General features: G+C 43.0%; 3 protein-coding genes and 2 long non-coding RNA genes across 8 annotated transcripts; 2 read left to right on the forward strand and 3 right to left on the reverse strand.

Moving 5' to 3' along the window:
* Positions 1-509: 509 nt before the first annotated feature.
* Positions 510-3,669, reverse strand: LOC121672868. Its single transcript, XR_006019064.1, has 2 exons — positions 3,617-3,669; positions 510-1,976 (listed from the first exon to the last, which is right to left on the reverse strand). It is a non-coding gene; the product is annotated as an uncharacterized LOC121672868 (long non-coding RNA).
* Positions 3,670-3,694: 25 nt separating this feature from the next.
* On the forward strand, positions 3,695-12,112 carry NELFCD (negative elongation factor complex member C/D). 3 transcript variants are annotated; one of them, XM_042045701.1, is made up of 15 exons: positions 3,695-3,802; positions 4,234-4,349; positions 4,514-4,623; positions 5,464-5,573; positions 5,887-5,994; positions 6,506-6,658; positions 7,392-7,522; positions 7,936-8,101; positions 8,619-8,753; positions 9,131-9,270; positions 9,462-9,576; positions 9,890-9,985; positions 10,179-10,319; positions 10,642-10,771; positions 11,176-12,112. In XM_042045701.1, exons 1-15 carry the CDS (start codon positions 3,737-3,739, stop codon positions 11,208-11,210), a joined length of 1,752 nt encoding a protein of 583 aa, XP_041901635.1. In that variant the 5' UTR covers positions 3,695-3,736; the 3' UTR covers positions 11,211-12,112. The 3 variants fall into 3 exon arrangements, with proteins under 3 accessions (XP_041901635.1, XP_041901627.1, XP_041901645.1); XM_042045693.1 differs by lacking the exon at positions 11,176-12,112 and having other exon boundaries at positions 10,642-10,833; XM_042045711.1 differs by lacking the exons at positions 3,695-3,802; positions 5,464-5,573 and having other exon boundaries at positions 4,256-4,349.
* On the reverse strand, positions 7,392-10,687 carry LOC121672865. The gene is made up of 2 exons (XR_006019057.1): positions 10,599-10,687; positions 7,392-7,715 (listed from the first exon to the last, which is right to left on the reverse strand). It is a non-coding gene; the product is annotated as an uncharacterized LOC121672865 (long non-coding RNA).
* Positions 12,113-12,783: 671 nt separating the features above from the next.
* On the reverse strand, positions 12,784-17,789 carry CTSZ (cathepsin Z). Its single transcript, XM_042045739.1, has 6 exons — positions 17,455-17,789; positions 17,024-17,187; positions 15,187-15,366; positions 14,489-14,639; positions 14,101-14,263; positions 12,784-13,643 (listed from the first exon to the last, which is right to left on the reverse strand). Exons 1-6 carry the CDS (start codon positions 17,772-17,774, stop codon positions 13,530-13,532), a joined length of 1,092 nt encoding a protein of 363 aa, XP_041901673.1. The 5' UTR covers positions 17,775-17,789; the 3' UTR covers positions 12,784-13,529.
* On the forward strand, positions 17,524-25,768 carry TUBB1 (tubulin beta 1 class VI). Of its 2 annotated transcripts, none has more exons than XM_042045730.1 (4): positions 17,524-17,612; positions 23,281-23,389; positions 23,554-23,664; positions 23,774-25,768. In XM_042045730.1, the coding sequence occupies exons 3-4, from the start codon at positions 23,604-23,606 to the stop codon at positions 24,850-24,852; spliced, it is 1,140 nt and encodes a 379-aa protein (XP_041901664.1). In that variant the 5' UTR covers positions 17,524-17,612; positions 23,281-23,389; positions 23,554-23,603; the 3' UTR covers positions 24,853-25,768. The 2 variants fall into 2 exon arrangements, with proteins under 2 accessions (XP_041901664.1, XP_041901654.1); XM_042045720.1 differs by lacking the exon at positions 17,524-17,612 and adding an exon at positions 21,657-21,820.
* Positions 25,769-25,887: the final 119 nt, after the last annotated feature.

The raw sequence follows: 25,887 nt of genomic DNA on the forward strand, positions 1-25,887 counted from the left end.
TATCCTGAAAAGCTGGGATATCTCCAGTGAAGGAACTGCAAAAAAAAAAGACACTTTGTGCAACCTTTAGAGCTGGGATAGTTCAGTGAAGGGTGAGTTTAATGATCAGTGTGCAAATCAACTGGAACTTGCTTTGAAGCAAGAAAATGTTTCCACCATAGGCTCATCTTGAGAAGTGCTTGGGGTATTGGGAGGCTCAGTGTTTTAAGCAATCCTCAGTGTATAAAATACAGTTCCAACTTTTAAGTTAACATTTGAAAGACGCTAGAGTAACATCATGTCAGCAACCTCAAAACCACCTTGTTTTGTCTCAGAATATTCTTGGTTACCTGGTGAAGTGTCGTGTGTTCAATGTCTGGAATAACTGTTACCAGTACTCGAGGTACAAACAAAAATGCTTCATCTTGAGGCTCTGCTTGAGAAGGAAGAACTCTTTAGCCAAAACTCATTAGCCTAACGATGCTGCTGTAATTTCCTACTCCATTGGAAAGTTATTACCTTATCTCTAGTTGAATGTATTGGCTGCTTTGTAAAGGGCTAACGATTACAAAATACAAATTTATGCTAAAAGAATTTGTAGAGGGCAAGGAGCAGAGGGAATGACAGAGAATGCCAGGGTGGATATTTTTAAAAAACATATGAATAAAAGGCAAACAGTTTTGTTGGAAGTTGGCTCTTCTGTTTGGGATTTTTCTTTTATTTTAGGAAGCAACCAAATGAAGCTGGATGATTTCGTCAGCTGTATTACATTCAGCCCTTTAGGTAGCAAATCCTCAAGTACAGTTTTTAAATAATTTGCTCAAAAATCAAGGAACAAATTTTGATAGTTGGAATTGAAACTTGAGCATTTGGTACTTGCTTTGTTTATTCTTCTGTTAAAAAAAAAAAGGTACAAAAAGAAACATTGATGTAGTTTTCCATGTTCCTGTACATCTGGCTCTTCACACACATTCACTTTCCAAAATGCCTTTACTGCTTCCTCAAATCATGCAGCAGAGACACCAAGGCTGACCTTCACTGGATATTTACTGGGTTCCAGATTTTCTCTGTCTCAAAATTTATCTCAAAATTTTCTCTCTGCCTCATCAAAATCTCATTAGATAGAAATTGTCACTCAAGAATATTTTACACATAAAATGTAGTCAAATATGCATTCGGCTAAAAATTTGTTGAATTAATTTGCTGCATAATAAAACCTTTCAGGGACATTCAGGTAAATCTAAGTGCTTTTATTCATTAACATTTTCCTGAAACTTTGTAAAACACAAATCCATATGGGGGAATGCAGTTAAACCCAAGAGACAACCAGCATTGTTTCCATTCAAAGTTGTAAAGGTTTAGTTTGCAAAATCAATTTCTGGTACATTAAATATTTCATCACATTTTAAGTGATATCTTGAAACTGTTTGGTTTAATCTGTTTTTACCTCTTGTTTATTGACCTGAAGTGAGGCAAGCTTGGATATTGCAATTCTGCAAAGGGCTATTCAGCAAATGTCTGGCTGTTACAGATCCCTAGTTTTCTCCTCAAGGGAAGTTGAAAGTAAATGCTTTAAGTATTGTTCATTCTTTATATATTAAAAAAAAAAAAAATCCTTTTCTGTTACTGCAATCAAAATAAAGAGATATACATATATAAATACAAAAACCCTTCTAGTTTTAAGATTCAGGCACTGAAATTGTATCACTGATGTCTAATACCACTATGTCTCTTAATGGCAGTTGGTTCTGGGGACTGTTCCCATTTTCTACTCAATTAAGCAGGAAGTTTTGTAGTGTAATTACCACCTGAAGTCCCACAAGTTCAACTCTTGTCACCAGACAAAACTTTTACCTGCTCTGGAAGTGCTTTACTGAGGCTAAGACTGTTTCAGGCCGTAAGCTCCAGCACAATGAAATTCTCCAGGCTGCAGATCCAAATGTCCTGCCCAGGAGATGCACAGCAAATTTTGGTCGTGGGAAGGAAGCCTCTCCTACCTAAATAAAAATTGTCATAGAAAGTGTATTTAGTTGAACTTTCTGTAAAGAACCAGGATCTCCTCCTAAGCCTCATGAAGTCTCATGTGGTTTTCCCATTCAGTTTCATTGGAATGTTAAGTCCTGGACTCACTTTTTCTCTAATTTTAAATTTTTTTTAATCTTCTGTTAAGGTACTATAATGGTTACTCTTAAGTCACCTCCAGAGAACTTGTCTTACACCTAATTACACATCTTATAACTTCATTGCAAGCCAAAAAAAAAATGATGAAGCACAGGAGGTGTAGAGATGTTTCTTATGAGACTCTCAGAAAATACTTTTTCTTTCTTGGTTTGGGATGGATTAAATTCAGGTCTGGTACTTTCTTAGGAAGTTCTGACTGGGTAATCACACTGTCTGTTCCAAGTTCACTATTATTTCTCACGTCTGTAGGATGGAAATTGCCTGCTAACCAAATGGAGATGAGCCAAAAACTTTTTCTCAAGGATATTTCCATCGGCTCCCAGCCTCAGCCTGTCACTTCAGTCCCAGTTTGTCCTTCATAAAAAATGACCGGTGGTTCCACAGGCAGTGGGATGTCCCTCACTGTTCCCCTGCCTGCAGTGGAAAACGCGTCCCCTGTGCCTCAGTGTCAATCCGTGTCGATTATTCCGAAAAATTCTCTTTTCCTTTCTGCTGGCAGAGCAGAAAGAGCATTATCCCGGGCTCTCTGCAATGTTGGAGCAGTGTTTCAGGAAGGGCTGCTTCACCACTGTAGGGCAGCACACGACAGCACAATTCGCGCTGTGCTGCAGTTCAGGTACTGGGCTACATCTTCGGTATTGAACTTCAAAGTGCAACAAATCCTTTGATTAGCACAGCGACCACATTTGAACAAGAATTTTGTCTGTTGGAAATCCTACAGCTTATTCAACTTATTTCTGAAGAGGTTTTTTTTTTTTTTTGGCCTTTCTTATCCAGCAATGCATGGAAGACAACGTAATTTCTTTTTACTATTTTTCAGTTAGAAACTGAATAAGAATAAAGGACCTTTTAAATAATTAATCAGCAAAACTCCTGGCTGGCCTCCAAATCCCAGAACACACCCTCACCCTCCCCTTTCTCACAGCTGAACTCTTATACAACTGCGTGGATCTGAAGAGACAAAGGGACCCTGTTTCTCACATGGTCTCACTAATGCCTCTTTACTTGCCTGAGGCCTGATTATGTGATCAGTTTTTCATTGTAGACTTGCCCCTGTCCATCTGTCTCTAATTCCCTGTCCCTCCCTTCTTTGGGGACCCTCTTGACCCGCTGTCTCCCCTCAGCTTCCCCAGGAAGGGTCGCAGGGTGAGCACACCAGCGCTCTGGGATCCAGCTTTGTGGATGGGGAACAAATCCTGTCTCACAGCCTGCCCTGCCTGGTTACAGAACAGCCTCAGAACAGGGAATGTGGCTCTCACAGCACCTTTCCTCTGCCCAGAGATGCCCACATCCCTTTTCTTCCCCTCTTCCCTAGCAATTCCCGTCCGATTGCTGCTACACTGGGAGGCTTTGCACGGCAGTTTGATTTTAAATTTCCACTGGTTCCTTTCCCCCGTGAGCTACTGTAACCCCCTCCCCGGTTCCCCTCAGAGCCTGCCCGGAATATCCACCCTACCCTGAGGCGCCCCTCAGCCGCCGCCATCCCGGGGCCGCCCGGCCCCGCCTCCGCCGCCGCCATTCCGCGGCGCCCCGCCCGTTCCGGCTGCTCGGCGGGGAGGGCCGGGCCGGGGGAGCCATGGAGGACGCCGATTACTTCGAGGGCAGCGCGGCCGAGTGGGGCAGCGAGGCGGACGGCGGCGCGGTGAGAGCCGGGGGGAGCGGGGCGAGGGGCGACCCCTGGGCACAGACCCCGAGCGTTTCCCTGAGTCTGGAGCATCCTCCGGGAGAATCCTGGAGTATTCCCCGAGAGGGACCCGGAGCAACCCCCGGGTGGTTCCCGGAGCGTCCCCCGCGCCCTCCCGCTCCGCCGCGGGGCTCCGGGCTGAGGCGAGAAGGGCCGGGTGTGAGGGGAGGAGGCCAGGGTGCGCCGGGCCCGGGGCTCCGGGGTTAAACAGGGGGAAGGCGGTGCTGGTTTTTGTGCCTTCTCCGTTATAATCGCTGTTTGTCAGCGGTGCAGGTCGCTTGCGGTGCTGAGCCGAGGTGTGTGTGATGCTGTGGGCAAAAAGAGCCTGAATGTGAGAGTGTGGGGGAAAACGGGACAGGGGAGGCTGACCTGACTGTGCTTGTGAACAGCAAGATGATGAGGATGGGGAGGGAGAAGATGATGCTGAAGTCCAGCAGGAGTGCCTGAAGAAATTTTCAACCCCTGACTATATAATGGAGCCGTCTATATTCAACACATTAAAGAGGTGAGTGTAACCTGATGTGTGTTACGGTGTGTTAGAGGTGTCACTTTGTATGGAAATGTGTGAAAATATATAAATAGTGCTGTTGTTTTCCCTTTAAATTTAGAGTTCGATTGTTTTTTAGTTTTAATATGACTCAGTGTGTTCTTTTGTGATCCTTTCATCAGGTATTTCCAAGCAGGAGGATCTCCAGAGAATGTTATCCAGCTCCTCTCTGAAAATTACACTGCAGTGGCACAGACTGTCAATTTGCTGGCAGAGTGGCTCATTCAGACAGGTATGATATGTGATACAGTGTAATTTGGGTCTATAGTCTTTCTTCCATCAGAAATAAATGAATTTGTGGCAAATTTGATCATACACAGGAAGTGGATTGCTATAAAGTTGTCATCCTGTGTGTGGCTAAATCTCTTGTAATAATAGGTTTATTGCACTTGGAGAATAATGAAGCAATATGTTGATGAAATGCCAGCAAACTGCATTATAAAAGGTTTTATAGTTTAAACAACTGCATAAATTATAGTTTCTTTTAAATTTCATTCAAAGGGCAAGGGTGCTGTTATATAGACAGTATAAACAGTGTTTGATACTTTGTAATAGAATTATATAATCATTATTACATTACCAGAATTATTATATTATGAATTCAGAAATGTAGAACTGCTCATTGCTATTTGTATGTTATTTTGTAGAATACTATCAAAGGTACTGATAATCAGTATATTAAAAGGATGAACTTTAGTGTGTAGTAATGTGGGTTTGTGCCCCAGCCCTGGTATCCCTTTTTTGGTTAAGATACCCCTGCATTTTGGTGTCACACCAGTAACAGTCCTGGGGATGACTGGCATTGCTTTTTGTGTGTCTGATGAGGAGAGCAAGAGAAAGGGACTAGTGTGACCTGCCTGAGATCCTAAGCAGTTTAGCATTGGGGAAAAAATGTGGAGAATCTGTAAACCTGTATCAGCGTGGCTCTGTAGTAGAACTGATGGCTCTCCTCTCATCTTCTCTGTGTTGATAAATTTTGTAGTTTCTGTTCTCATTGGAAAATGTGAGGTACTGCTGCTGCGTTCCATTGGACTGCATTGCATCTGCCAAGTGTTTTATTCCTTCTGTGCAGGTGTTGAGCCAATGCAAGTCCAGGAGACTGTAGAGAACCACTTAAAGAGCTTACTTATCAAGCACTTTGACCCTCGGAAAGCAGATTCCATCTTTACAGAGGAAGGAGAGGTGTGCATGGAATCTCTGTTGCTGTCTCTACAGTGGATGCTTCCTAGATGCCTTCATCTGATGGAGTGGTGGATGGTGGGGGAAGGGAAATTGAATCCTTAAAGCTCAAAGGAACAGCTGGTTTCAGAAAACCTGCTCTATCTCACTGGAGTCCTCAGAGGTTTAGAGAACTTGGAAATTTGGAATGCATCCTCCTTTGTAATAAAGCTCTGTAGAACAACTTGCTGGACTTGTGAGAGGTAAAAGCCTTGCTTTTTATGATCCTGACAGCTAAATATTCTTAAATTTCTCTCTGTTGCTCTGATCGTTTCAGACTCCAGCCTGGCTTGAGCAAATGATAGCACATACCACGTGGAGAGATCTTTTTTACAAATTGGCAGAAGCCCATCCTGATTGTTTAATGCTTAATTTTACTGTGAAGGTACTATACTTAAGTGTAATAAATAAGAATATCCATAGAGGGCTAATTGTTCTGGCACTAAATATTAGCTGTGGTCTTGCTTGTATTTTTTATGTATTTGTGCTAATACTAATTAGTAAAAGTATGCCTTGGTGGGAGGACTTGTGCTACAGGTTGCAGTAAGTCTGAAGTACTGTTTTTTCAGTTTTTGTTTCTTTTTGTTTGTTTGTTTTCCTTTACTATCTGTTCGAAAATTCTGGATTTCTGCTGCAGTGGAACGTTTCAGTCAGTTTTTTATGTTTCTGTGAAAAGAAGAGAACATTATATTTTGTTGTGCTCTGCTATATTTTATATCAATATGCTTTATTTTTGCTACATCTTTATTGGTTTCCTTTTCTGAAGACCACAATATGAATTCCAGTCAGTGTATGCAGAGGTGCAACGTAGATTCTGTGTTCTTCTAGATTTGTTAGGATATGAGAAATACAACTGTAAATAACACACGATTTCTGTGATGTTTTTATTTTTATAGCTTATATCTGATGCTGGGTATCAGGGGGAAATAACCAGTGTTTCAACAGCATGTCAGCAACTAGAAGTATTTTCCAGAGTCCTGCGTACGTCTCTGGCAACAATTTTAGATGGAGGAGAAGAAAACCTTGAGAAAAACCTCCCTGAGTTTGCTGTAAGTTTGGGGTTTTGGGTTTTTTCCCGTTTTATGTGGAAAAAGAAGTGTTCTGCTCTCTGGTTAGGAGATACAGACCACTGTGGGATTGTAGCCAATCTTGATGTTCTACAAAAGCCTATGAAGAGAACGTATAATTGAGTTAAAACCTAGAAATTTATGCTTTTTGGGCATTCTGTGACCAAAAATTCCTTGGGTTGCTTATGTGACACTTCTTATATTTATTAAATGTATTGTAAAAAGGTGTAGGTAGAAATGTTGTCCGTCACATTTACTGCAAGATCTAAAGATTAGTCTCGTCAGTCCCTTGACAAATGAAAATCATTCTTTTCTGATCCACATGGGTGTGAAAGTTGCCATCTGAATCAACCCAGCATATGTTCTGTGTTGTGAAATAGCACAATGATTTTCAGAGGGCTTTGAACTTCTCTTAGTGTTTAAATACTGCAGAGAAAGTACTGAGCATAAGTAGAATACATTTTCCTCTCAATTTTGGCATTTAAGAAGTGAAGTTCTCAATTCAGCCATTTCTTTTTGCATGGTTTCAGTCTGTTCTGTATTTTCCTCTTGGCTGTTGGGTTTTTGGCTCTGTTCCTTCGGGGTTTTTTTCCTTTGCAATTTTGCTGTTTGTTTTTTTTTTCTTCCCCTTTACTCTCACGGCAATGTAATCACAGAAACACACTGGGATGTTTGTTGCTGACTGACTGGTGAGGTTTGTGCTGTGCTTTCACAGAAGATGGTGTGCCATGGAGAACACACGTACCTCTTTGCTCAATCCATGATGTCCATCCTGGCCCAGGAGGAGCAGGGGGGCTCCGCTGTCCGACGGATCGCTCAGGAGGTTCAGCGATACGCCCATGAGAAGTGAGCGGCGGCTGTGGGATCAGGGAAATGTAACTCACCAGGATCTGTAAACTCTGCTGGCTTTTGCTCATTCTTGATTACCTTTAACCAGCAAAAGGAGAATTTTTAGCTGAAACAGTACAGGGCTGGTAGCAGGGCTTGAATTTGTGGAACAGCAGAAAAATTCGGTGTTCTGTACCAGGGAGACCTGAAACTGGAAAAGCAAAGACTTTTAAGTTTCTGTCTATTAAGAAATATCTATTTTTATTGTTCTATGAACATTTTGGAAATAAACAAGGCAAACACAAGCCTATTTTCTGGAATTACCCTAAGGCATTACATCCCATAGAATATGCCCTGTTGACTCAGTGAGACTTCATCTAAAATATCTGAATTAAGAGAGTAAGTCAGTGTGTGTGTTTCTCTTCCTGCAGAGGCCATGATGCCAGTCAGATCACCTTAGCACTGGGTACTGCAGCCTCCTACCCCCGAGCTTGTCAGGCTCTTGGGGCAATGCTGTCCAAAGGAGCTCTGAATCCAGCAGATATCACTGTCCTCTTCAAAATGTTTACAAGCATGGACCCACCTCCAGTAGAACTGGTCAGTAGTTACCTGTTTGTAACCTCTGAAACTTTATTTCTGGTACAATAGCACTAGGAAATGGGATGCCTTGTGCTAAGTGTTGTATGGACACAAAAGTTAAATTAGCACTCACCCCTCTGTGAGGGGTGTAGGTAATTGTAGGTAATGTCTAAATGTGAAACCACTACTTGCATTCTGGTTTGCATTAGGTTATTGGTACTTTTGTTGGAGTTTTTTTAATCATTCCGAGTTGTCTTTTTACATGTAACTAAATTAAATGAAATGTACTAACACGGGTTTTGGTAACAAAAGGCAAGATTTTGATACTCTAGCAATATAGTCTGTAACTGATGCCTTTTTTTCCTTTTTTTTTTTTCCTGTCAAAAGTCTGCATCTCTTCAGAAAACTGTTCAATGTACTCTTAAAGGAAAATGTGTTATCTGGCTGTATGCAAGGTATATCAGATGCAAAAACTCCATTCTTAGTCACGTCTCATAATTCTCAGGCTCTGATAAACTGTTCATTCTCTTCACAGATTCGAGTGCCTGCATTTCTGGACCTCTTCATGCAGTCCTTGTTTAAACCAGGTGCTAAGATCAACCAGGATCACAAACATAAATATATCCACATACTGGCATATGCAGCTAGTGTTGTAGAGATGTGGAAAAAGGTAATGTTCCCTTCTGTGAATAATATTATTTTTACCTACAGCAGCCTGCCCGTGCTGAAGAAAATACATGGTTGTGAAGTTGCTCGGTTTAAAATAATGTATTCAGCTTGATTTACTTATTTTAATATGACATGTTCCTGCCTGCAAAGAAGGTGATTAAAAAGTGCCGATCCTGATCAAACGAAGGTCTGAGTACACTGAGAAATAAATAAAGCAAACATCCTTATACTCATAATTAATTCTCTTAAACTTGCGTGCGAGTCTAAATTTTGAGACACCGGATGCAATCCTAGGCTTATTGCAGGTTACAACTCCTTTCCTTAAATAACCAAAAGCATCTGCAACTTTTGCATTCAAACATTGCAATAATTTTGCAGAACAAGAGAGTCAGCATCAACAAGGATGAACTCAAGTCGACCTCAAAAGCCATTGAAACCGTTCACAATCTGTGTTGCAATGAGAACAAAGGAGCATCAGAGCTGGTTGCAGAACTGAGCACTCTCTATCAGTGCATCAGGTGAGCAGAGAGGCTGGGAATCTCTCATGAGGACATAAATCCCATCTTTCACACACAGCTTGTCCTTCTTGGGTTGCAGAACATATTTTTCTGTGCCAGTGCAGAAAGATGGCAGATTACTTTGGGTTCTTAATAAAACTTGCGTTTATTTTTCCTGCTGCTGTGCTAAAGTGATCTCTCTCTCTCTGTAGGTTCCCGGTGGTGGCTATGGGTGTCCTGAAGTGGGTGGATTGGACGGTGTCAGAACCACGGTACTTCCAGCTGCAGACCGATCACACCCCAGTTCACCTGGCGCTGCTGGATGAGGTAAGAGTGTCTAGAAAACTTGGCTGGAGAGCAAGAACAGTTCTGATTCTTGTGTAACACCCAGTGCACTGAGTGCCTGTCATTTGCAGTAAGGCAGTAAATATGCAGAGATGAATCTATTCAGCGTTAATTATTTGGTTTTGTCAGCTCAGCATTTATTTATGCCAGGAAAACTTGGGCATCATAGAAGGAAATGATGGAATGCTTTTCTAAATTAATTTCTATCTGGGACTGGACATCAGTGTAAATTCGTCTGGTGCATTGTGTTTTAAATTGTGGTTCTGAGGATGTCACTTTGCTGTCTTGTTTGCAGATTAGTACATGCCATCAGCTTCTTCATCCCCAAGTTCTACAACTTCTTGTCAAGCTCTTTGAAACAGAACATTCGCAGCTGGATGTGATGGAGCAGGTGATTCTCAGAGGATTCAGTGTTTGTGCTACTTCACATCAGTCACTCTTACCCAGTTCAACAGCTTTTGCTCTCACAACAGCTCTAATCTAGTAGTGGTTAAAATGTAGTATGGCAGATATTGAATGAATTAAACTTGCACACTTTGAGAGGAAGTTCTAATGTGTTGGCTCTTCCCTCCCTGCACCACCAGCTGGAGTTGAAGAAGACTCTCCTGGACAGGATGGTTCACTTGCTGAGCCGAGGGTACGTGCTGCCTGTTGTCAGCTACATCCGCAAATGCCTGGAGAAGCTGGACACGGACATCTCACTCATCAGATACTTTGTGACAGAGGTCAGCAGCAAAAACTACTGCAGATAAGTTTAAAATGAGCTGCATGTGTTTTGGCTATTCAGAAATACTTCAAGTTCAGGTCAGATTCTAAGCGATGTCTCAGTGTTCACCAGGATGTGATTTGGTCCTACTGATCCTGACTTCTGGAAGTAATAAGGTGCTCAACAGAGTACCACAAGAATACATAATTAATTACTTGCACTTAGGACCTTTTGTTCTCCGTACAGCTACTTGTATGCTTCCAAAACTGGTATGTGAATTAAATCTTGTCCCTCCTACCCCTGTAAGTGGAAGAATCATCAGTTTTTGTCTGCTGTTTCAGGTGCTCGATGTGATTGCTCCTCCATATACCTCAGACTTTGTGCAGCTTTTTCTTCCAATCTTGGAGAATGAAAGTATTGCAGGCACTATAAAAACAGAAGGTGAACATGACCCTGTCACTGAGTTCATAGGTAAGTCACATTTATTCCTTGCATACCTGCTTGCATTTGTGTCTCTTACAGCTTGCAAATAATGTTTAGGAGGAAGATTGCGAAAAATAGTAACCAGCTATTTTCACAGACAACTTCCCTTTTAGGGGCCTGTGTTTAGCAATTTTCCTGTAATCAAGAATCTGTGGGTAGTAGTGAAGAAAGTGAAGATAAATACTGCTTTTTGGGAACTAGCACGGCAGCAGGGAAAGGAGAGGAAGGAAAGTCATCTGTCATAATATTATATTCCATCCTAAACCAAAAATATCTGTCCAGGCCCTAAAATCCTAATTATTTACATAATGCAGAAATCCATATGCAATTATATAAATCAGAGAATCATAGTAACGTACTGAACTGTCTCTTTTTTTTCCTCTCCTTTTAAGCTCATTGCAAATCTAACTTTATTATGATGAACTAAGCAGTGGAAAACATCAAGAATGCAGACAGAGCTCATGATCACTGCTTTGCCATGCTCTCCACCAGTGAGGTTCTAAAACTGGGCAACACAGCAGCAAAAAAAAACCCAACACAACCAACAAACCTAAAACATGGAGGAAAAGGTTGAAGGGCATTTGCTTGACTTGCATAGTGACCTTGAAGTTCTTATCAGAGGAGTGCTTGTGTTTCATATCAGAGAACTGTTCCTGTCATTTGGAAAATGGAAGGATACCAAAGGCTTTTCTGTTGTTACACAAATCCATATAAATCAATGTTCTGAAGAGGATGGATATCAAGAAACAGATTTATTTGAAAGAACATTATTTTGGTTACTTGCAGAATTTGTCACTGATTCTTTGTGTAATAAACAAAATCTGAAGAATGGGGAAGGCAATTCCTACTAAAAACACTTTGCCGATAGTTCCCTGAATAGGTCTTGAATGCTCTAGGCTTTGATGTTGCAAGTTGTAAAAAACAGGAATTTGTGGGATTGGCTCTGTGGTGCAGCAAAGCCCTAATGCCTGTTTCTCCCCTTGGCATCATATTAGAATTCTGAATATCCTACATGAAAACAAAAAACCTGTTTTGTGTAACACAAGAGGAGTTGTAACAGTCAAGGTTAGTTTTGCATTAACAGATGAATCCTATGGGAGTGTGTTACCTTTCAGAATCTATTTTTTGCTAAATAGATGCATCAGATGTTACTGGTAAGTTTCATTACCGTGTCATTACTGTCCCAAAATATGAATGTGTGCTGAAATTTCATTACTGTTTGTTGTGGCTTTGTTTTTATACTTCTCTCTGTCCTGGCTGATGCCAAACAGTGAGAGATACACCCAACAATATAATTTACCTTTAAATAAAGGTGTTTGTTCTTTTCCAGCGCTGTCTTTCAGTTTCATTAAGAGGACTCATTCTCTCTGTTCATGGGACTGAATTCCTCTTTCCACCCCTCACTTTTAAACAAACAAGCACATTTTGCATTTCCAAGCACATTTGTTTTCTGAAGAACCTACTTTCTAAAAGACACTGAAATTCTAAGTCCAGCTAGATGTAAATGAAGTCACCTGAAAAGGGCAAAAGTTGCTTATCTTTGAATAGAAGATTTACTATTATTCCAGCTAACTCTCACCATTTAAACTTGCATGAGACCTAGTCTTCATAATTTAAGTAAATTGTAACATTAACAACAGAAACTATTCACCCTATAGGCAATCAATTTAGGATGCAGCCCTGTACAAGCTCTTGGTGATAATCACTGCAACTTTGCCAGCAGTTTAAACAAGATTTATTTTTGCTTTTCCGTGTTCAGCTTGGTATCACTTCCTCTAAACAGTTCCTCTGCACTGCTCCCTGGAGATGATTTTTAACGTGTTAAACCTTTTGTGATGCTGTGACCATGTTCATACGCAGGTGTTTGAAGCAGCATCATTGCTGTATCAACATGTCCATCAGGCCTTTCACAAGAAAAAGACCAGTGAAAACAGCAGCATCGAGGTGGAAACAACTACACACATGCATTAATAAGCTCTTATAATAAATACCCAGTCACATAAGAGATAAATATGTTTATTAAATGCAATTAACAATGCCCATTAGTAACATTGGATATGGCACTGATTTGTCAAATTAGTGAGGAGTTCTGGGTTATGGCAATTTAGATTTTGCCTCTTCAGAAGAAAAGGGCACAATCACATATTAAAGCAAGAAATTTGAGCAAAGACAAGACTAATTAGTTAGGAAGTGTTTAGACTGTCTTTTGGTCAATTTCCATTATAGCATTTTGGTGGATAAAAGCAACCTCATCATTTGAGACTTCCAACACCACTGTTTCACCAGGAGGTCCAGGAAAGAGGGTTTAATATTTTGAATCTATCATGTCCAGACTTACCATGGCTTTTGCATCATTGCAACATCTTTGGTTAGTACTGTCAGAGCATTTAAAATAAGCTCTAGACCCAAATATTGAGTATACTTTTCCAGTACATCTACATGATTTGTATTTAAAAAAATAGATATTTACATGTACAGATTCTGTAATTCAGTCAGTGTGATTTTAATACTGTGCATCAAGGTAGACAACTCCTTCATGGGTGAGTTACTTCAAGATGTAAATAATTATCTCAAGGCAGTTCTGTATTTTTTGAAGGCATTGCATGTTTCATCTGGGCTAGTTTTGCAGAACTGCCTGATGGTGTTGAACTGTGAGAGTCTTAGGCTACTGTTCTTTAAACAAAAAGAGGTTGTGCTAGGAAGCTTCCAAACAAAGCACCTAAACAAAAAGGTGTACCATGTAGAATCAAGGAAGTATAGGATCGCCATAGGCACAGTCCTCTTCAATAGCCAGATTGTAGTCTGCTCCTCTTCCACCTTTATAGGCACTTGTCACAATCCTCAGCCACCCTCTTTCACCCTGTAAAGGAATTAATTTGCATTGTAAATTAGGAAACACAACTGTAGAAATTGTATGTTTTGTCTGCTCTGCCAAAGCTGATAATTTAAGTGAATGTAGGAATTCACTCAAGCTGAAGTGTAACCCTGGATTCATATGGAGCAACCTGCTTTGGTGAATTTAGATCCTACTCATCCAGTTTAGTATGTGACTGGATTTTTGCCTACAACTAACAGCAACTTCCAGTTGCCCGTAACAAGAGTTGCACACCCTTGAAAGGTAGAATTTGGGGTAGAGCTGACATTACTCCAGTAGCTTTGGCCAAATATTCTTGTCTTCAGATTAGCTGGGTTTCATTTTTAAACTACTAGTCTAGTTCAAAGACAGTTCTAACTTCTATATCCACAGACTGTAGCTTTGCAAGTGACAAACCCCACCTTCCCTCCAAAGTCAAAAGCGTGTTCCCATGTCTCCTTACCCAAGGCTCACCCCAGGAGTTACGAACTATCCAATATTCTATCCCATTCTCCACTCCCCAGCCAGCCACAGACACGATGTGATTCACTGTAGGTGAGGGGTTGTACTCAGTGTACAGTCCCCCCGTGTAGGCATCCAGCTTTTCAGTAGCCATTATGCCACAGCTGTAAGAAAACAGAGAGAGAAGTTTTCATACAAGGGGATCAGGGCAGGGACCTGGCTAAAAACCAATTGGTTTTCTTGCATTTTGAATTCTGAGCTCAGTTTATGTACAAACTGAAGTCTGCATATTAGTGCAGAACTTTGTCACATACTAGAGTGAAAATGTACACTGAGTTTCAAGTATTTCACTCCCTATATTACTAGTATATAAACATTTTCTTTTTTACCTAATTGGCCCATTAACATAGATTTCTGCCATCATTTTTTCTCTTCCACTGATAGATCCATAGTCAGCAACTTTCCAGAGAGTGTAGTTCTTGATCACGTGGCATTCTCCAAAAGTGACACAAGTTCCACACTGGTTGAACTTCTTACACTCTATAAAACAGAGGTGAGAGTACCACTGCAGGAGGTTGCTTTTCTTCAAATGAAGTAATAGTCGGACACTAAGCTTTTATAATTCAATTGAGGCAGATATTAATAACTTCAGAGTAATTATTAATACATATTCTCTCTGGTGAACTCAATTATTTTCTGGAAACCACATTTAAAGTCCCTATTGTCACCAGTTACTGTTCTTTACTTCATAAGTGCTTCATTGAAGACATAGAGAAACCATTCCAGTCATACATGACCAGCCAAAGGTTAAATTTCTCCTTTGTTCAGCTTGAGGTGACACTTGTAAATATTTCAGTACATTAGAGATTGTGTGTCACAGATTTATGAGATTAAGTTAAAGCAATCCAGCTGTGCAAACTTGCCTGAGCATGATTTAGTGCTACGCTGTCTGTCTGGAGTAGGAGACACACACAGGCCCATAAAGAAAACCTGTTCTGTCAGTCAAATGGCAGGAACCACTACTCTGAAAACCCAAGAATACACTAAACCTGGGAAGAAATCCTACAACAAAGCAGAGACATCCTACTTTGATCCTTGGCTTGGTAGTTGTTGCAGGTCTCGTCGGGAATGCCGTGGTCGTGGGCATACATCCAGACCCCGGAGTGGTCCCCGCCCTCGCAGGACCCGGCGTCAGCACAGTCGATGACATTCTGGACAGACAGGTAGGCAGAAGGCCAGGCACCTTTCCTCTTGATGTTGATTCGGTCTGTAAGGATAAGAAACTGGGGTTTGTGACTGGCATGCGTGGGTGGCTACACACTGCAACTGGTTTTGAAACTGCTTCCTCTTCATTGAACCTGTAACTGTTTGCAGACAGCAGCACTTGTGGTTGGAAAAGCCTCTGCTGTCTGCAGTGAGGAACACAGCATGACCTAATTCAAACCAGAGGCTGAGTTATTATTGTGGGTTTCCATTAGGAGGGTTTTTTTCCATTAAAAACTCAGCAAAAACATGCAGATGAGTAAGATCTGTCTAAAGCCTTGAAGAGCCCTAGACCTCTTTTAATTTAAAAGAAAACTGAAAACTTCTGGATCTGATTCCTGACTTTGACAGCAAAGAGTTTTCAAATACACATCATAAAAACAGCTCTGACCAGTATTTTACAGGAGTAGAGATTTATGTGTAAGACCATGCATAAACATAAGCTTGTGGAGCCCAGGTTGCTGGCTCTGAGAGACAGTCTTAATGCAACAGAAGGCTTTCAGAGTGATCTCCTTGCTGTTACATCAGCATCTCACTGTTATCCTGCCATCTCAGACAGGCACTGCCACCCTGCTGCCTTATTTTGTCAGAAACAAGCAGCTTACTTGGCAGAAAAGCTTCCTGGAGTATTCATAAACTGCTTCTCTGCATTAATAGCCTTAACTGCTGCCACTGTAATACTTTAAATCCTATTAGTACCAACAACATTCAAACATTCTCGACAGAACTAGGAGCTATCATCCCACCCTAATCTTCTGCAAGTTGCTGTATTTTACCTATCCTAGTACTTCACTCCATCCTGGCAGGTGTCATACATGTCCATATCCTTGTACTGCCTAGGACTCTATCCTGCATGATTCCTGCTGTCTGCTCACACCTGCCTTGTCTTCCCCCTTCTCCCCAGTTTCCTCTATTTCTACTTCACAGGTAAATTTCCTACAGCCTCCCTGTGCAAGCAGTGCTTCTCCAGCACATAACTGTTGCATGCAAATCAGGTATTCTCTCTAGAGCCATTACTTCTCCATCTGTAGCAAACCACTGCTTCCCCTTGACTGAGAAAAAAGGCCAATAGGAAGATTCCTGCTGAAATCAGATTTGTGTGTCTGCTGTAGTGGTCGGTTCATTTAAATGACAGGACTCCTTTGTTGACAAGAGGCAACTTCTTTCATTTCCTTATTCCCAGCATGGCTGGGGAGCCCCTGCTGTAGTGCAGCAGGCTGAGGTACCAGAAAGGGAAGGAGACCTGACAACTTTTTTGCATCTGCTGCTGCCATCACCACACCTCCGAGGGGAGGGCAGAAACCCCAGCTCTTACCCCAGGACCTAAAGAGCACTTTGGGAGGACCTATGGCCACGTTCCTTCTGCACACAGGTTTTTAACCACACACCAGCATTCCCTCCTTGTTCCCTTTGGATAAGGTGGAGGCATCCTCACTCTGATTGCTTTTTCTATTGAAACCAACCTTCCTTGCCTTCACCGTGGGCATCCCCACTGTTCTGGTGTATTCACAGACATCTCAGCCTCGGTTTTGCTGCGTTAGTCCCTGCAGTGATTTAGCACCTTTTACCAGCTGTCAGTAACCTGAAGCTAAACTTCCTTTGCTTCCCGAAAACTCCCGATTCCAGCGGGGAGCCAGCCCGGCAGGTGAGCCCGAGCGTACCTGCCAAGGCGCTGGTGCTGCCGTGGGCCCAGCAGGACCCGCAGTACTGGGGGATGTGCTGGTTCCGAGTGGTGCTGGCGTAATTCACCCCGTCCACGTTCCTCCAGTCCCAGCTCTGCGGCAGCGCCGACACGTCCAGGTACTCGTGCGGGCGGGGGTACGTCCTGCAGGGGGACGGGACGAGGAAGTAGCGCCGGCATCCTCGGGCGGAGGACGGGCGGGTGTTTTTTTTAAAACCACGGATTTCACCGAGTTTCGTAAGGAGGCCGCGAGTGTCCAGCGGGGCCACGTGACCGCCTCCCCCAGCCCCTCAGCGCTCCCCAGCCCCGGCAGGGCCGGAGCGGCCGCGGGCCCCCCCCAAAGCCCGGCTGTGCCTGCCCAGCCCTTGCCCAGCGCTTCTCTCCGCCGACCCGGGAGGGGCCCAACCTCACCTGAGTCCGGGAGCCTTGCGCGGGGCCGGTTTGTAGCAGTGCTGCCCTTCCCTGAAGTAGAGCCCGGCGCGGGCGGGCGGGCAGAGGCAGCCGCAGAGCAGTAGCAGGATGAGGGGCTGGAACAGCGTGGCCATGCTGGGACAGCGACGGCTCCCGGGGTATGGCCGGCACCGGGGTTTAAGGGCGGCGGGAGGCGCGGAGGGACGGGCGGGGCGGGGCCGGGCGGGCGCGCTCACCTGCGGCGGGCGGGGACAGCCCTCGGGGAGCGGCCTGTGCCGGGCTGCGCTCCGCTGAGCCCCCGCCAAGGCCGCCCGGTGCATCTCTTGCGGATGAGGAACAAACTGAGATCCCGTGTTCCCAGCGCCCAGTGACGTTTCCAGCTCACACGCTCAAAAATCTGATCACATGCGTTGTGGCAAGAGGACTTGTATCTGGGACAGGCCCTGTTACAGGCGTCTTTACCTTTGGTCTGACACCTCAGCATTGTGCTACACTGTGGCCAGCGACTGTGACTGGGTTTTTTGTTTGGTTGTGGTTTTTTCCTGGTCCCAAGTTCTGAATTTCTCAAGCCCTTTAATGCTACAATTAGCAAAGAAACACAGGCCTGTGTCCGTTTACTCGGCTGCTCCTTAGGGTTCAGGCATCTGAAAATTCTTTATTATCTGCTAGAAGATCTAGTCAATAGTAAAAACAGTTTTCTAATTTTCCTGCAGAAGGTTCTAGTGACTGTGTGAATGGATTACCAGTCTCCTTTCCATACATTAGCTAGAAGCTTTCATGTTTGATAAACAGGTTTAGTAAACCACAAACAGTTCTCCCCTCATAGCTTCTCTTCCTTAGCTCTCAGCACTTTTTGTAGAAGGCCTGAGGCTTATTAGGTCCACACTATGAATAGAGAAACTGAGGCACTGGGAACCAATGCACCAAAAGAAATGGCAAAGAAAGAACCAAGCCTGTGTGTTGAATGCAATGGTTTTTGGTAGCATTCCTAAGGGTGATGCAGCTAGCCCAGGTTAGCTGAGACTTGCATCAGCTCGTCTGGTAGCCATACACAGATCTCTCTAAAATTACCTGATGGCCTGTAGCCAGGCTTATCTCAAACTGAATAGGCTTTCCTCTCAACAATCTTCTCTGCTACTCTGAAAAGCCAGTTCCTCCCATGAGGAGATTGACAGCTGGACTGTCAATCTCTCAGAATCAGACTTGAAACCAGTCAGAATTTACTCATGAGAATGTTACAGTGAAATTCTGCAGCTTTAGTAAAACCTACAGAGAAGGCCAAGAAGATAATTAATAAGAGAAGATGTTCTGGACACAAGGGGAGGATGTTCTTGTTATGTTATATTGAGAGTGTACAAAGAAGAACTTGTAGATAATGTGTAGCAACTATACTTTTGCTTGTATAGTTGGTTGTTTACTGCCTGAATGGTCATTGCTTGTTAGACAGCCTTGTCATTGTTTGCTAAGCAGCTAATCCTAAATTAGGCCACAGCGATTATGAAGAGGTATAAGAATAGCAATAGAAAAAATAAAAAATCTTTCTACCTTTCTTGACTATAGTTTACTAGTGTGGCTTTTATGTCCGCCTTGACAACAGCCACACTCCCAAGCAAACTGTATTTTAAAAACTAAAGGCATCCCAGAATGCCTCCCTTCACATGCATATTTTTCGCCAGTGGGTTGCAGCAGAAAGACCAAAAATCAATGAAAAAACCAAAAACAACAACAAAAGGCCCCATAACCACAAAAGCCTGGCTTCTTTGTGGTCTCAGCTCAAACCCATCTCCAGGGCTGTGGTATCTGGGGCCTGCTCTGGAGGCACTGGAAGCAGTGGGCAGCCTGATAATAGACACTGTAGGACAGCTGTAATAGCTGTGCCCAGTGCCAGGCTGCTCCTAATCTCCCCGGTGCCAAAAGTCCCTCGGAGTCAGCTCATGCAGCACAGTCCCCTCTCTCCCCAGTGACTCTGCTAATCTGCAGCTGCACATGTGCCATGGCCGTTCCTGGGAAGTGCCTTGGGCTGTTAACAGGCTTGGGGCTTCTCAGAGCTGAGCAGGGACAGGCTTGCAACTAAATCTACACAGAAACAGGCCCCTCATAAGCTAGGTCTGGGGTAAAGTCAGACTTAGAGGTTCACAGAAATGCAGATGGGAAGGAGAGGGAAAAGAGGCCCGAACCCACATCTGCTTCACAAAGCTTCTCAGCTACCTGGTGTCATGTGCCAGAATTTTTAAGACTCTATAAGGAAGCACTTCAGAGGAGGCACATGATTCTAGGGAGCTATTTTCAGCAAGAGGAAAAACCCCTATTTAGTGATTACATATTTATTTCACTTCTCTTTTTCCCCTTTCCTTCTGAGATGTGCTCAGCAAATATATTTATTGCTGAAATTATTTTGTCATATTTTTGGACAGTGAATTAGCACCTTCAGCCTCTTCTTCCCAAGCTGCGTCTTTTGTGAATACATTGCATATTTTAAAGAGTATTTATTTAGTGCCAGCAGCTCTCTGCTGACATTGTGTCAAGGCAGCTCCCATTCAGAATCCAGCAACTGAATATACAGCTCAGATCTCCATTATTGCTCTTAGCTAAGGATGGTTGGAGAAAACAAGTATGAAATGTGCATAAATAAAATGAGATTTGCTTTTAAAGTAAATGTCCAAATAACCTTTTCAGAATTCTCTTAGGGAATTGTAGAGAATATCCAAAACCATTGTGGGAAATATTGTGAATGTGGCATATCTTGCTGGGTAAACTGAATGGCTTAGAGAATACCTATCTTTTGTAAAATGATAAAATGATTGTGTTTTAAGGAAACAAAATTAATCTACCTGAACTCAAAGTCTTCCTTTTATTGCTCCCTACTGAGTATGCTCATAGCATGGCAGACAGGATGTTTGCTCTCTACTCTTTTGCAATGCGCTTCTGGTGCTGAACTCTGTGTTAGGAGCAGTTGTGTTTCTTCATTGGCTGGTGGGAGAACTGGAAGTCATTGAGCAGTGGGGGAAGCCTGGAATAAGCTGATTTTTCTTCTGGAACAATATGGAAGTTCAGAAATTCCTTATCTCTAGCAACCCATAAAGTGGCAAAGTAGTTACCTTCAGTGAGTCAAGCCAGTGTCACCATTTTATGTTAAATAATTTAAGGTGCTTTTCTAATTATAATTCCTTTCCCCATCCTTAAAAGGAACACTTGCAAGGCAGTGGCAGTCATTTGACATGTAATGAAACTGCTCTAGGCTTCCAGAAATTAGTCCATCCTGGGTTTCTGCTGCTCAGTGATACTGGTCCTGGTTATCAGCAGCCAAACATGACTGTGTTGTGTTTTGTTCTGCCTCACATAGTTTCCTTTAACACAGTGAGATGTTTCACTCAGTGAATGTTACAGTTCACTTCAGACAACTTCAGTGGAATGGAGTTTTCACCTCTAACATTTTCCTGGCAAGGTCTGAAGTACATCTGAGATATAAGAAATTAAGAAATATTAGAAATGCAGTTATTTCTTAATGTCAGGAAATGAAGAGAGAGAGGGAGAGAGAAAGAGCATCCGTGCAACCTAGCCACAAGTTAATTCAAGTTTTGGCTGTAAATGATGGATTCTTATAACTTTTTAAGGACCATGCATCACTGAGAGTGCAGTGTTCTATCTATGTATTACAAAGTATTTTTTGTTAGTGCTCCTGTCCCCCTCCTGCATGCAGTCAGACACTGGGAATAATGCTTGTTAGTGGAGTTTTCCTTGCAATGCACTAAATGTTGTGATTATAGGAGGCCCCTGCTCACAAGTTGTTACTGTTTTTATTATGGGTGTTGTCCTCTATGACTCATATGATGCTAAAATTTAAATTATGTTGCAGAAGCACATGTGCTCAATAAATTAAGATCACTCACTTTGGGCTATAATCTCTAGATATGCACATACATTTGTATATAGATTATGTCTAATATAAAATAATGAAACACAACTAGAATATGCACATATATTCATGCATCACACTGCTGCACAGAGAACTGGAATCAATTGTGAGAGGGTGCATGTGACAATGTTGCTTTCCAAGCCACTCAGTGATGCACCTGTTCTGTTGTACCTGTACCCAGGCAGTAAAGAGGCCCTTGGCTCCTGGTGCAATGCCTGGGGCTGGCTACTCCCCTGGCTGGCTGAGTGACAGTCCCTCGGGTATAAAAGGGCCCCTGGGGCGGGGCTGTGCTGGGTGTAGCTGATAGAGCAGCAGGCAGAGGGCTTTTTCTGGGGACTGCAGCTGGAGAGCCCTGGTGAGGTTGTAGCCACCAACAGGTCCGAGCCACACAAAATGCGTGAAATTGTGCACCTGCAGATTGGCCAGTGTGGGAACCAAATTGGATCCAAGGTAAGGTCTCTTTTCAACACTGATCATTAGTAGGAGATCAGAGGTAGCAATGCAAACATCATCAATGGATGGGGACTTTTGGGGGGGAACAATTACCTTGTTAAATCGATGATGGGAAGCATGGCATGTTAGCAGGGAACTTGAGTACTTTGGTATGAAAAGCCAAAAGCTGGGTTTGCTCCTCATGCAAAGTTTAATGTTCATTTGCAATAGCCATGGCACAGTGATTACAAGTGCTCCAGAGCATTCCTGCTGGGACTCATATTCCCAGGGGGAGCTCATACACTCTGCAAAATACTGGGACAAGTGATGGAGCCAGTAATTCCAGGGCTGTGAACTTGTGTTACAGGTACTTTAGTTCAGCCATGCAGCAGCAACTCTGCCACATTTTATTCATTAATATCATAGAATCATACAATGGTTTGGGTTGGAAGGGGCCTTAAAGATCATATGGGATCATATTAATCAACAGCATAACCTGTGTTAAGAGTGTGTAAAGTGTCACTGGCCTCCTGTGAGAGACAGATGTCATTTGGAGTATTTTTGTGTAGCTCAAACACTGGCATGCTGTGACGCAGAGGGCAGTCACTATTGCTGACTTTCTAGGTTAGGAGTAAAAAAACCCTCAATTACTTTATGCTGTGTGATGTCCATCCTTTTTTTTTTTTTTTAATTGATAAGTAGGAAGTTGTCAAAAAATTATCTGGTTTGGGCTGGAAGATCTTTTAAGACATGGGATAGTTGAGGGATGGTTCTGTTGTGTTCTTCCTCCTTTTTTTTCTTCCACAAATCTCATCCTGATTCCTTTTAATGGAACATGAAGCATGGAACATGCACAAGTTGGCAGTGGTGTATTTGTACACTCAAAATGGGACTGGATGCTAACCCAGGAGACTTTTAATATTAGACTAGCCTGGTCATTACAGTGGGTGGGTGTGACTGCATGAACACTGCTGTGGCTGCTGCCCAGATAAGAGCCCAGCACAAGAGCACATCCATGTGAGTGTCAAGATAGGGTGTTTAGGACCAGCAGCTGTTTGTGGAAAGCCTTGCTCATGTACAAATTTGCCTGTGCCAGCTTTGTCATGCTATGGTCCTATTTGTGCATGACAGGACTCAAAGCAACTCTCCCTAATCCACACCCCCACAACCTTTTAGTTAAGCTCATACCAAGTAGTAACTGTTATTTAAACTTTTAAATTAATATCAGTTTTCTTTTACTATAAAGAGAACAAATCGAGGCCCTCCACCTATTAGTGTGTGGGCATAGCATAAATGGTCTGCTAAACTTTTCCCTTGAATTTATTTGGGAGGGGTAGACAAGGATCCCTGTTCTGATCTGGTAAGTACATGGCAAAGCATCCCCTGCTTCAGGCACAGTTCCCAGAGCTGGTGCTGAACATGTTGTGCTGAAAATAAATAAATCATTCTCCGTGCATTGTACCTCTTTCCTTTTGCAGTTCTGGGAGGTGCTTGGTGAGGAACATGGGATTGACATCACTGGGAACTATCGTGGGGATTCACCACTGCAGCTGGAGCGAATTAACGTGTACTTCAATGAGGCTTATTGTAAGTGCTCAGCAGACCCAAGAGGGAGGGTAAAATAAGTAATTAAAAAACCCACAAAACCCCTAAACCACTATATAGGTGGATTGGACTTTCCAGAGTGGATTGTAAGCCTGTTTCTTTGACCTCTTGCAGTAATTACATGCATTCATTTTGTTTTGTTCCAGCCCATAAATACGTGCCCCGTTCCATCCTGGTGGACCTGGAGCCTGGGACGATGGACAGTGTCCGGTCCAGCAAAATCGGCCCCCTCTTTCGACCTGACAACTTTATCCATGGTATGGACAGCACACTGCCAGCAAACTGACTGCAGGCAACTGTCCCATGGAACTCCTTTCAGAATTCTCGTTAACTTTTTGGCTGTTCTTTCTGTAATTCTGTTCACAGGTAATTCAGGTGCTGGCAACAACTGGGCCAAGGGCCATTACACAGAAGGTGCTGAACTGATTGAAAACGTCATGGATGTGGTCAGGAATGAGTGTGAGAGCTGTGACTGCCTTCAGGGATTCCAGCTCATCCATTCCCTTGGTGGTGGCACAGGTTCAGGCATGGGGACACTCCTCATCAACAAGATCAGAGAGGAATATCCTGACAGGATCATGAACACCTTCAGCGTCGTGCCCTCACCCAAGGTATCCGACACGGTGGTGGAACCGTACAATGCCATCCTCTCCATCCACCAGCTGATAGAGAACACAGATGAAACCTTTTGCATTGACAATGAAGCTCTGTATGATATATGCTTTAGGACATTAAAGCTCACCAATCCCACCTATGGGGACCTCAACCACTTGGTGTCCCTAACGATGAGCGGCGTCACCACCTCGCTGCGTTTCCCTGGCCAGCTGAACGCGGATCTGCGGAAGCTGGCTGTCAACATGGTGCCCTTTCCTCGCCTGCACTTCTTCATGCCAGGCTTTGCCCCGCTGACAGCTCGGGGCAGCCAGCAGTACCGGGCCCTGACGGTGCCAGAGCTCACCCAGCAGATGTTTGATGCTCGGAATATGATGGCAGCCTGCGACCCCCGCCGCGGGCGCTACCTCACCGTCGCCTGCATCTTCAGGGGCAGAATGTCCACCAAGGAAGTGGATGAGCAGCTGCTGTCTATCCAGACCAAGAACAGCTCCTACTTTGTGGAGTGGATCCCTAACAATGTCAAAGTGGCCGTGTGTGACATCCCGCCACGAGGGCTGAGGATGGCAGCCACTTTTATTGGCAATAACACGGCCATCCAGGAGCTCTTCATCAGGGTGTCCGAACAGTTCTCGGCCATGTTCAGAAGGAAAGCGTTTCTCCACTGGTACACGGGGGAAGGCATGGATGAGATGGAGTTTTCTGAAGCAGAAGGTAACACCAATGACCTTGTGTCCGAGTACCAGCAGTACCAGGATGCCACTGCAGATGTGGAGGAATTTGAAGAGGTAGAAGTGGAAGCAGAACCCAAGCCAGAAAAGGAAGCAGAGTAAAAAGTATCCAAACATTGTCCAAATGAGCCTGTTCACATTCACTAAAGACAAAGCAATAGCCATCATCTGCATGCCCAAAATAACATTCTTCAGAATTTTTTCCCTGCATCTGGCCAAGTATATCTGATATTACAACACAATGCTTTGAAATTAATGGCAGCTCTGCTTTACTGTCTTAAACAACTGTTGACACTGAATCTCTCCCAAAACCAATCTACTATGAAGACAAATTGTCTCATAACAGCCTTTCCTGTAAATGCATTAACTTTTAGAATACAATCACCAGATACTGAATGTACTATACAGCCACTGTGCCTGTGTATATAGATCAGGATCAGAAGCAATAGCAAATTATGCTGTCAGTTCATCACATTTATTTATTCTCAGGTAATCACAATCAACAGTCCCTTGTTGATTGTGAACTTGTTACTGGTTTAGGAACATGTGCACATCTCTAAGGCCTGCAAAGGCAGTGACTCTTCTGCTATCACTCCACAGACTGATGCAGATCTGCAGAAACATCAGGGGGAAAATGACTGAATATGCACATTCTTATTTTCTCTCACATTGCTGGCTTATATTATTGCAGAGCTTGTATTCATTATTATGGTGTGGTTTGTTTCTATTTCTAACTACAGGTTGAGTTACATTAGCACACTAAGTTGTGACATTGTGTAAAAGTTTTGGTGTGGTATTTTTTTTCCTAGGTACTAACTACTGTAAATTTTTTCCTAACATTCAGTACAACAAAAATGACATAGAATGGTTTGCAGCTTGTTAATATAAGTTACATGGAAGTCACTAAAACAAAACCATATTTTGCCTTCAGTGAAAAATTTCTTGCCATCACAGCTGTCTACTTAACAATGTATTTATAATATTCTTTTAAATAAAGATTATATACCATTCTATAAAACAGTTTTATACTTGAAACAGTTGATAGACAAGAACCCATAGTTTATTCTTGCAATAACTAACTTTGAATTACATTCATTATACTCTTAGATGAAAAGGTTTGTTATACTCAGAGAAAGT

Source organism: Corvus kubaryi, unplaced genomic scaffold (genome assembly GCF_017639235.1).
Source record: "Corvus kubaryi isolate FWS band 111438036 unplaced genomic scaffold, C.kubaryi_AGA036_p1.0 134, whole genome shotgun sequence".
Classification (NCBI taxonomy): domain Eukaryota; kingdom Metazoa; phylum Chordata; class Aves; order Passeriformes; family Corvidae; genus Corvus; species Corvus kubaryi.

Excerpts from the sequence above, each read along its gene's own strand:
- NELFCD (XM_042045693.1), top strand. The coding sequence starts at position 3,737 with ATGGAGGACGCCGATTACTTCGAGGGCAGCGCGGCCGAGTGGGGCAGC. Across the intron at positions 3,803-4,233 it reads GCGAGGCGGACGGCGGCGCG|CAAGATGATGAGGATGGGGA; the intron begins GTGAGAGCCGGG and ends GCTTGTGAACAG. Across the intron at positions 6,659-7,391 it reads AAAACCTCCCTGAGTTTGCT|AAGATGGTGTGCCATGGAGA; the intron begins GTAAGTTTGGGG and ends GTGCTTTCACAG.
- CTSZ (XM_042045739.1), bottom strand. The coding sequence starts at position 17,774 with ATGCACCGGGCGGCCTTGGCGGGGGCTCAGCGGAGCGCAGCCCGGCAC. Across the intron at positions 15,367-17,023 it reads CAGCACCAGCGCCTTGGCAG|ACCGAATCAACATCAAGAGG; the intron begins GTACGCTCGGGC and ends TTATCCTTACAG. Across the intron at positions 14,264-14,488 it reads TATGTTAATGGGCCAATTAG|CTGTGGCATAATGGCTACTG; the intron begins GTAAAAAAGAAA and ends GTTTTCTTACAG.
- TUBB1 (XM_042045720.1), top strand. The coding sequence starts at position 21,764 with ATGCGTGAAATTGTGCACCTGCAGATTGGCCAGTGTGGGAACCAAATT. Across the intron at positions 21,821-23,280 it reads GGAACCAAATTGGATCCAAG|TTCTGGGAGGTGCTTGGTGA; the intron begins GTAAGGTCTCTT and ends TTCCTTTTGCAG. Across the intron at positions 23,390-23,553 it reads GTACTTCAATGAGGCTTATT|CCCATAAATACGTGCCCCGT; the intron begins GTAAGTGCTCAG and ends GTTTTGTTCCAG.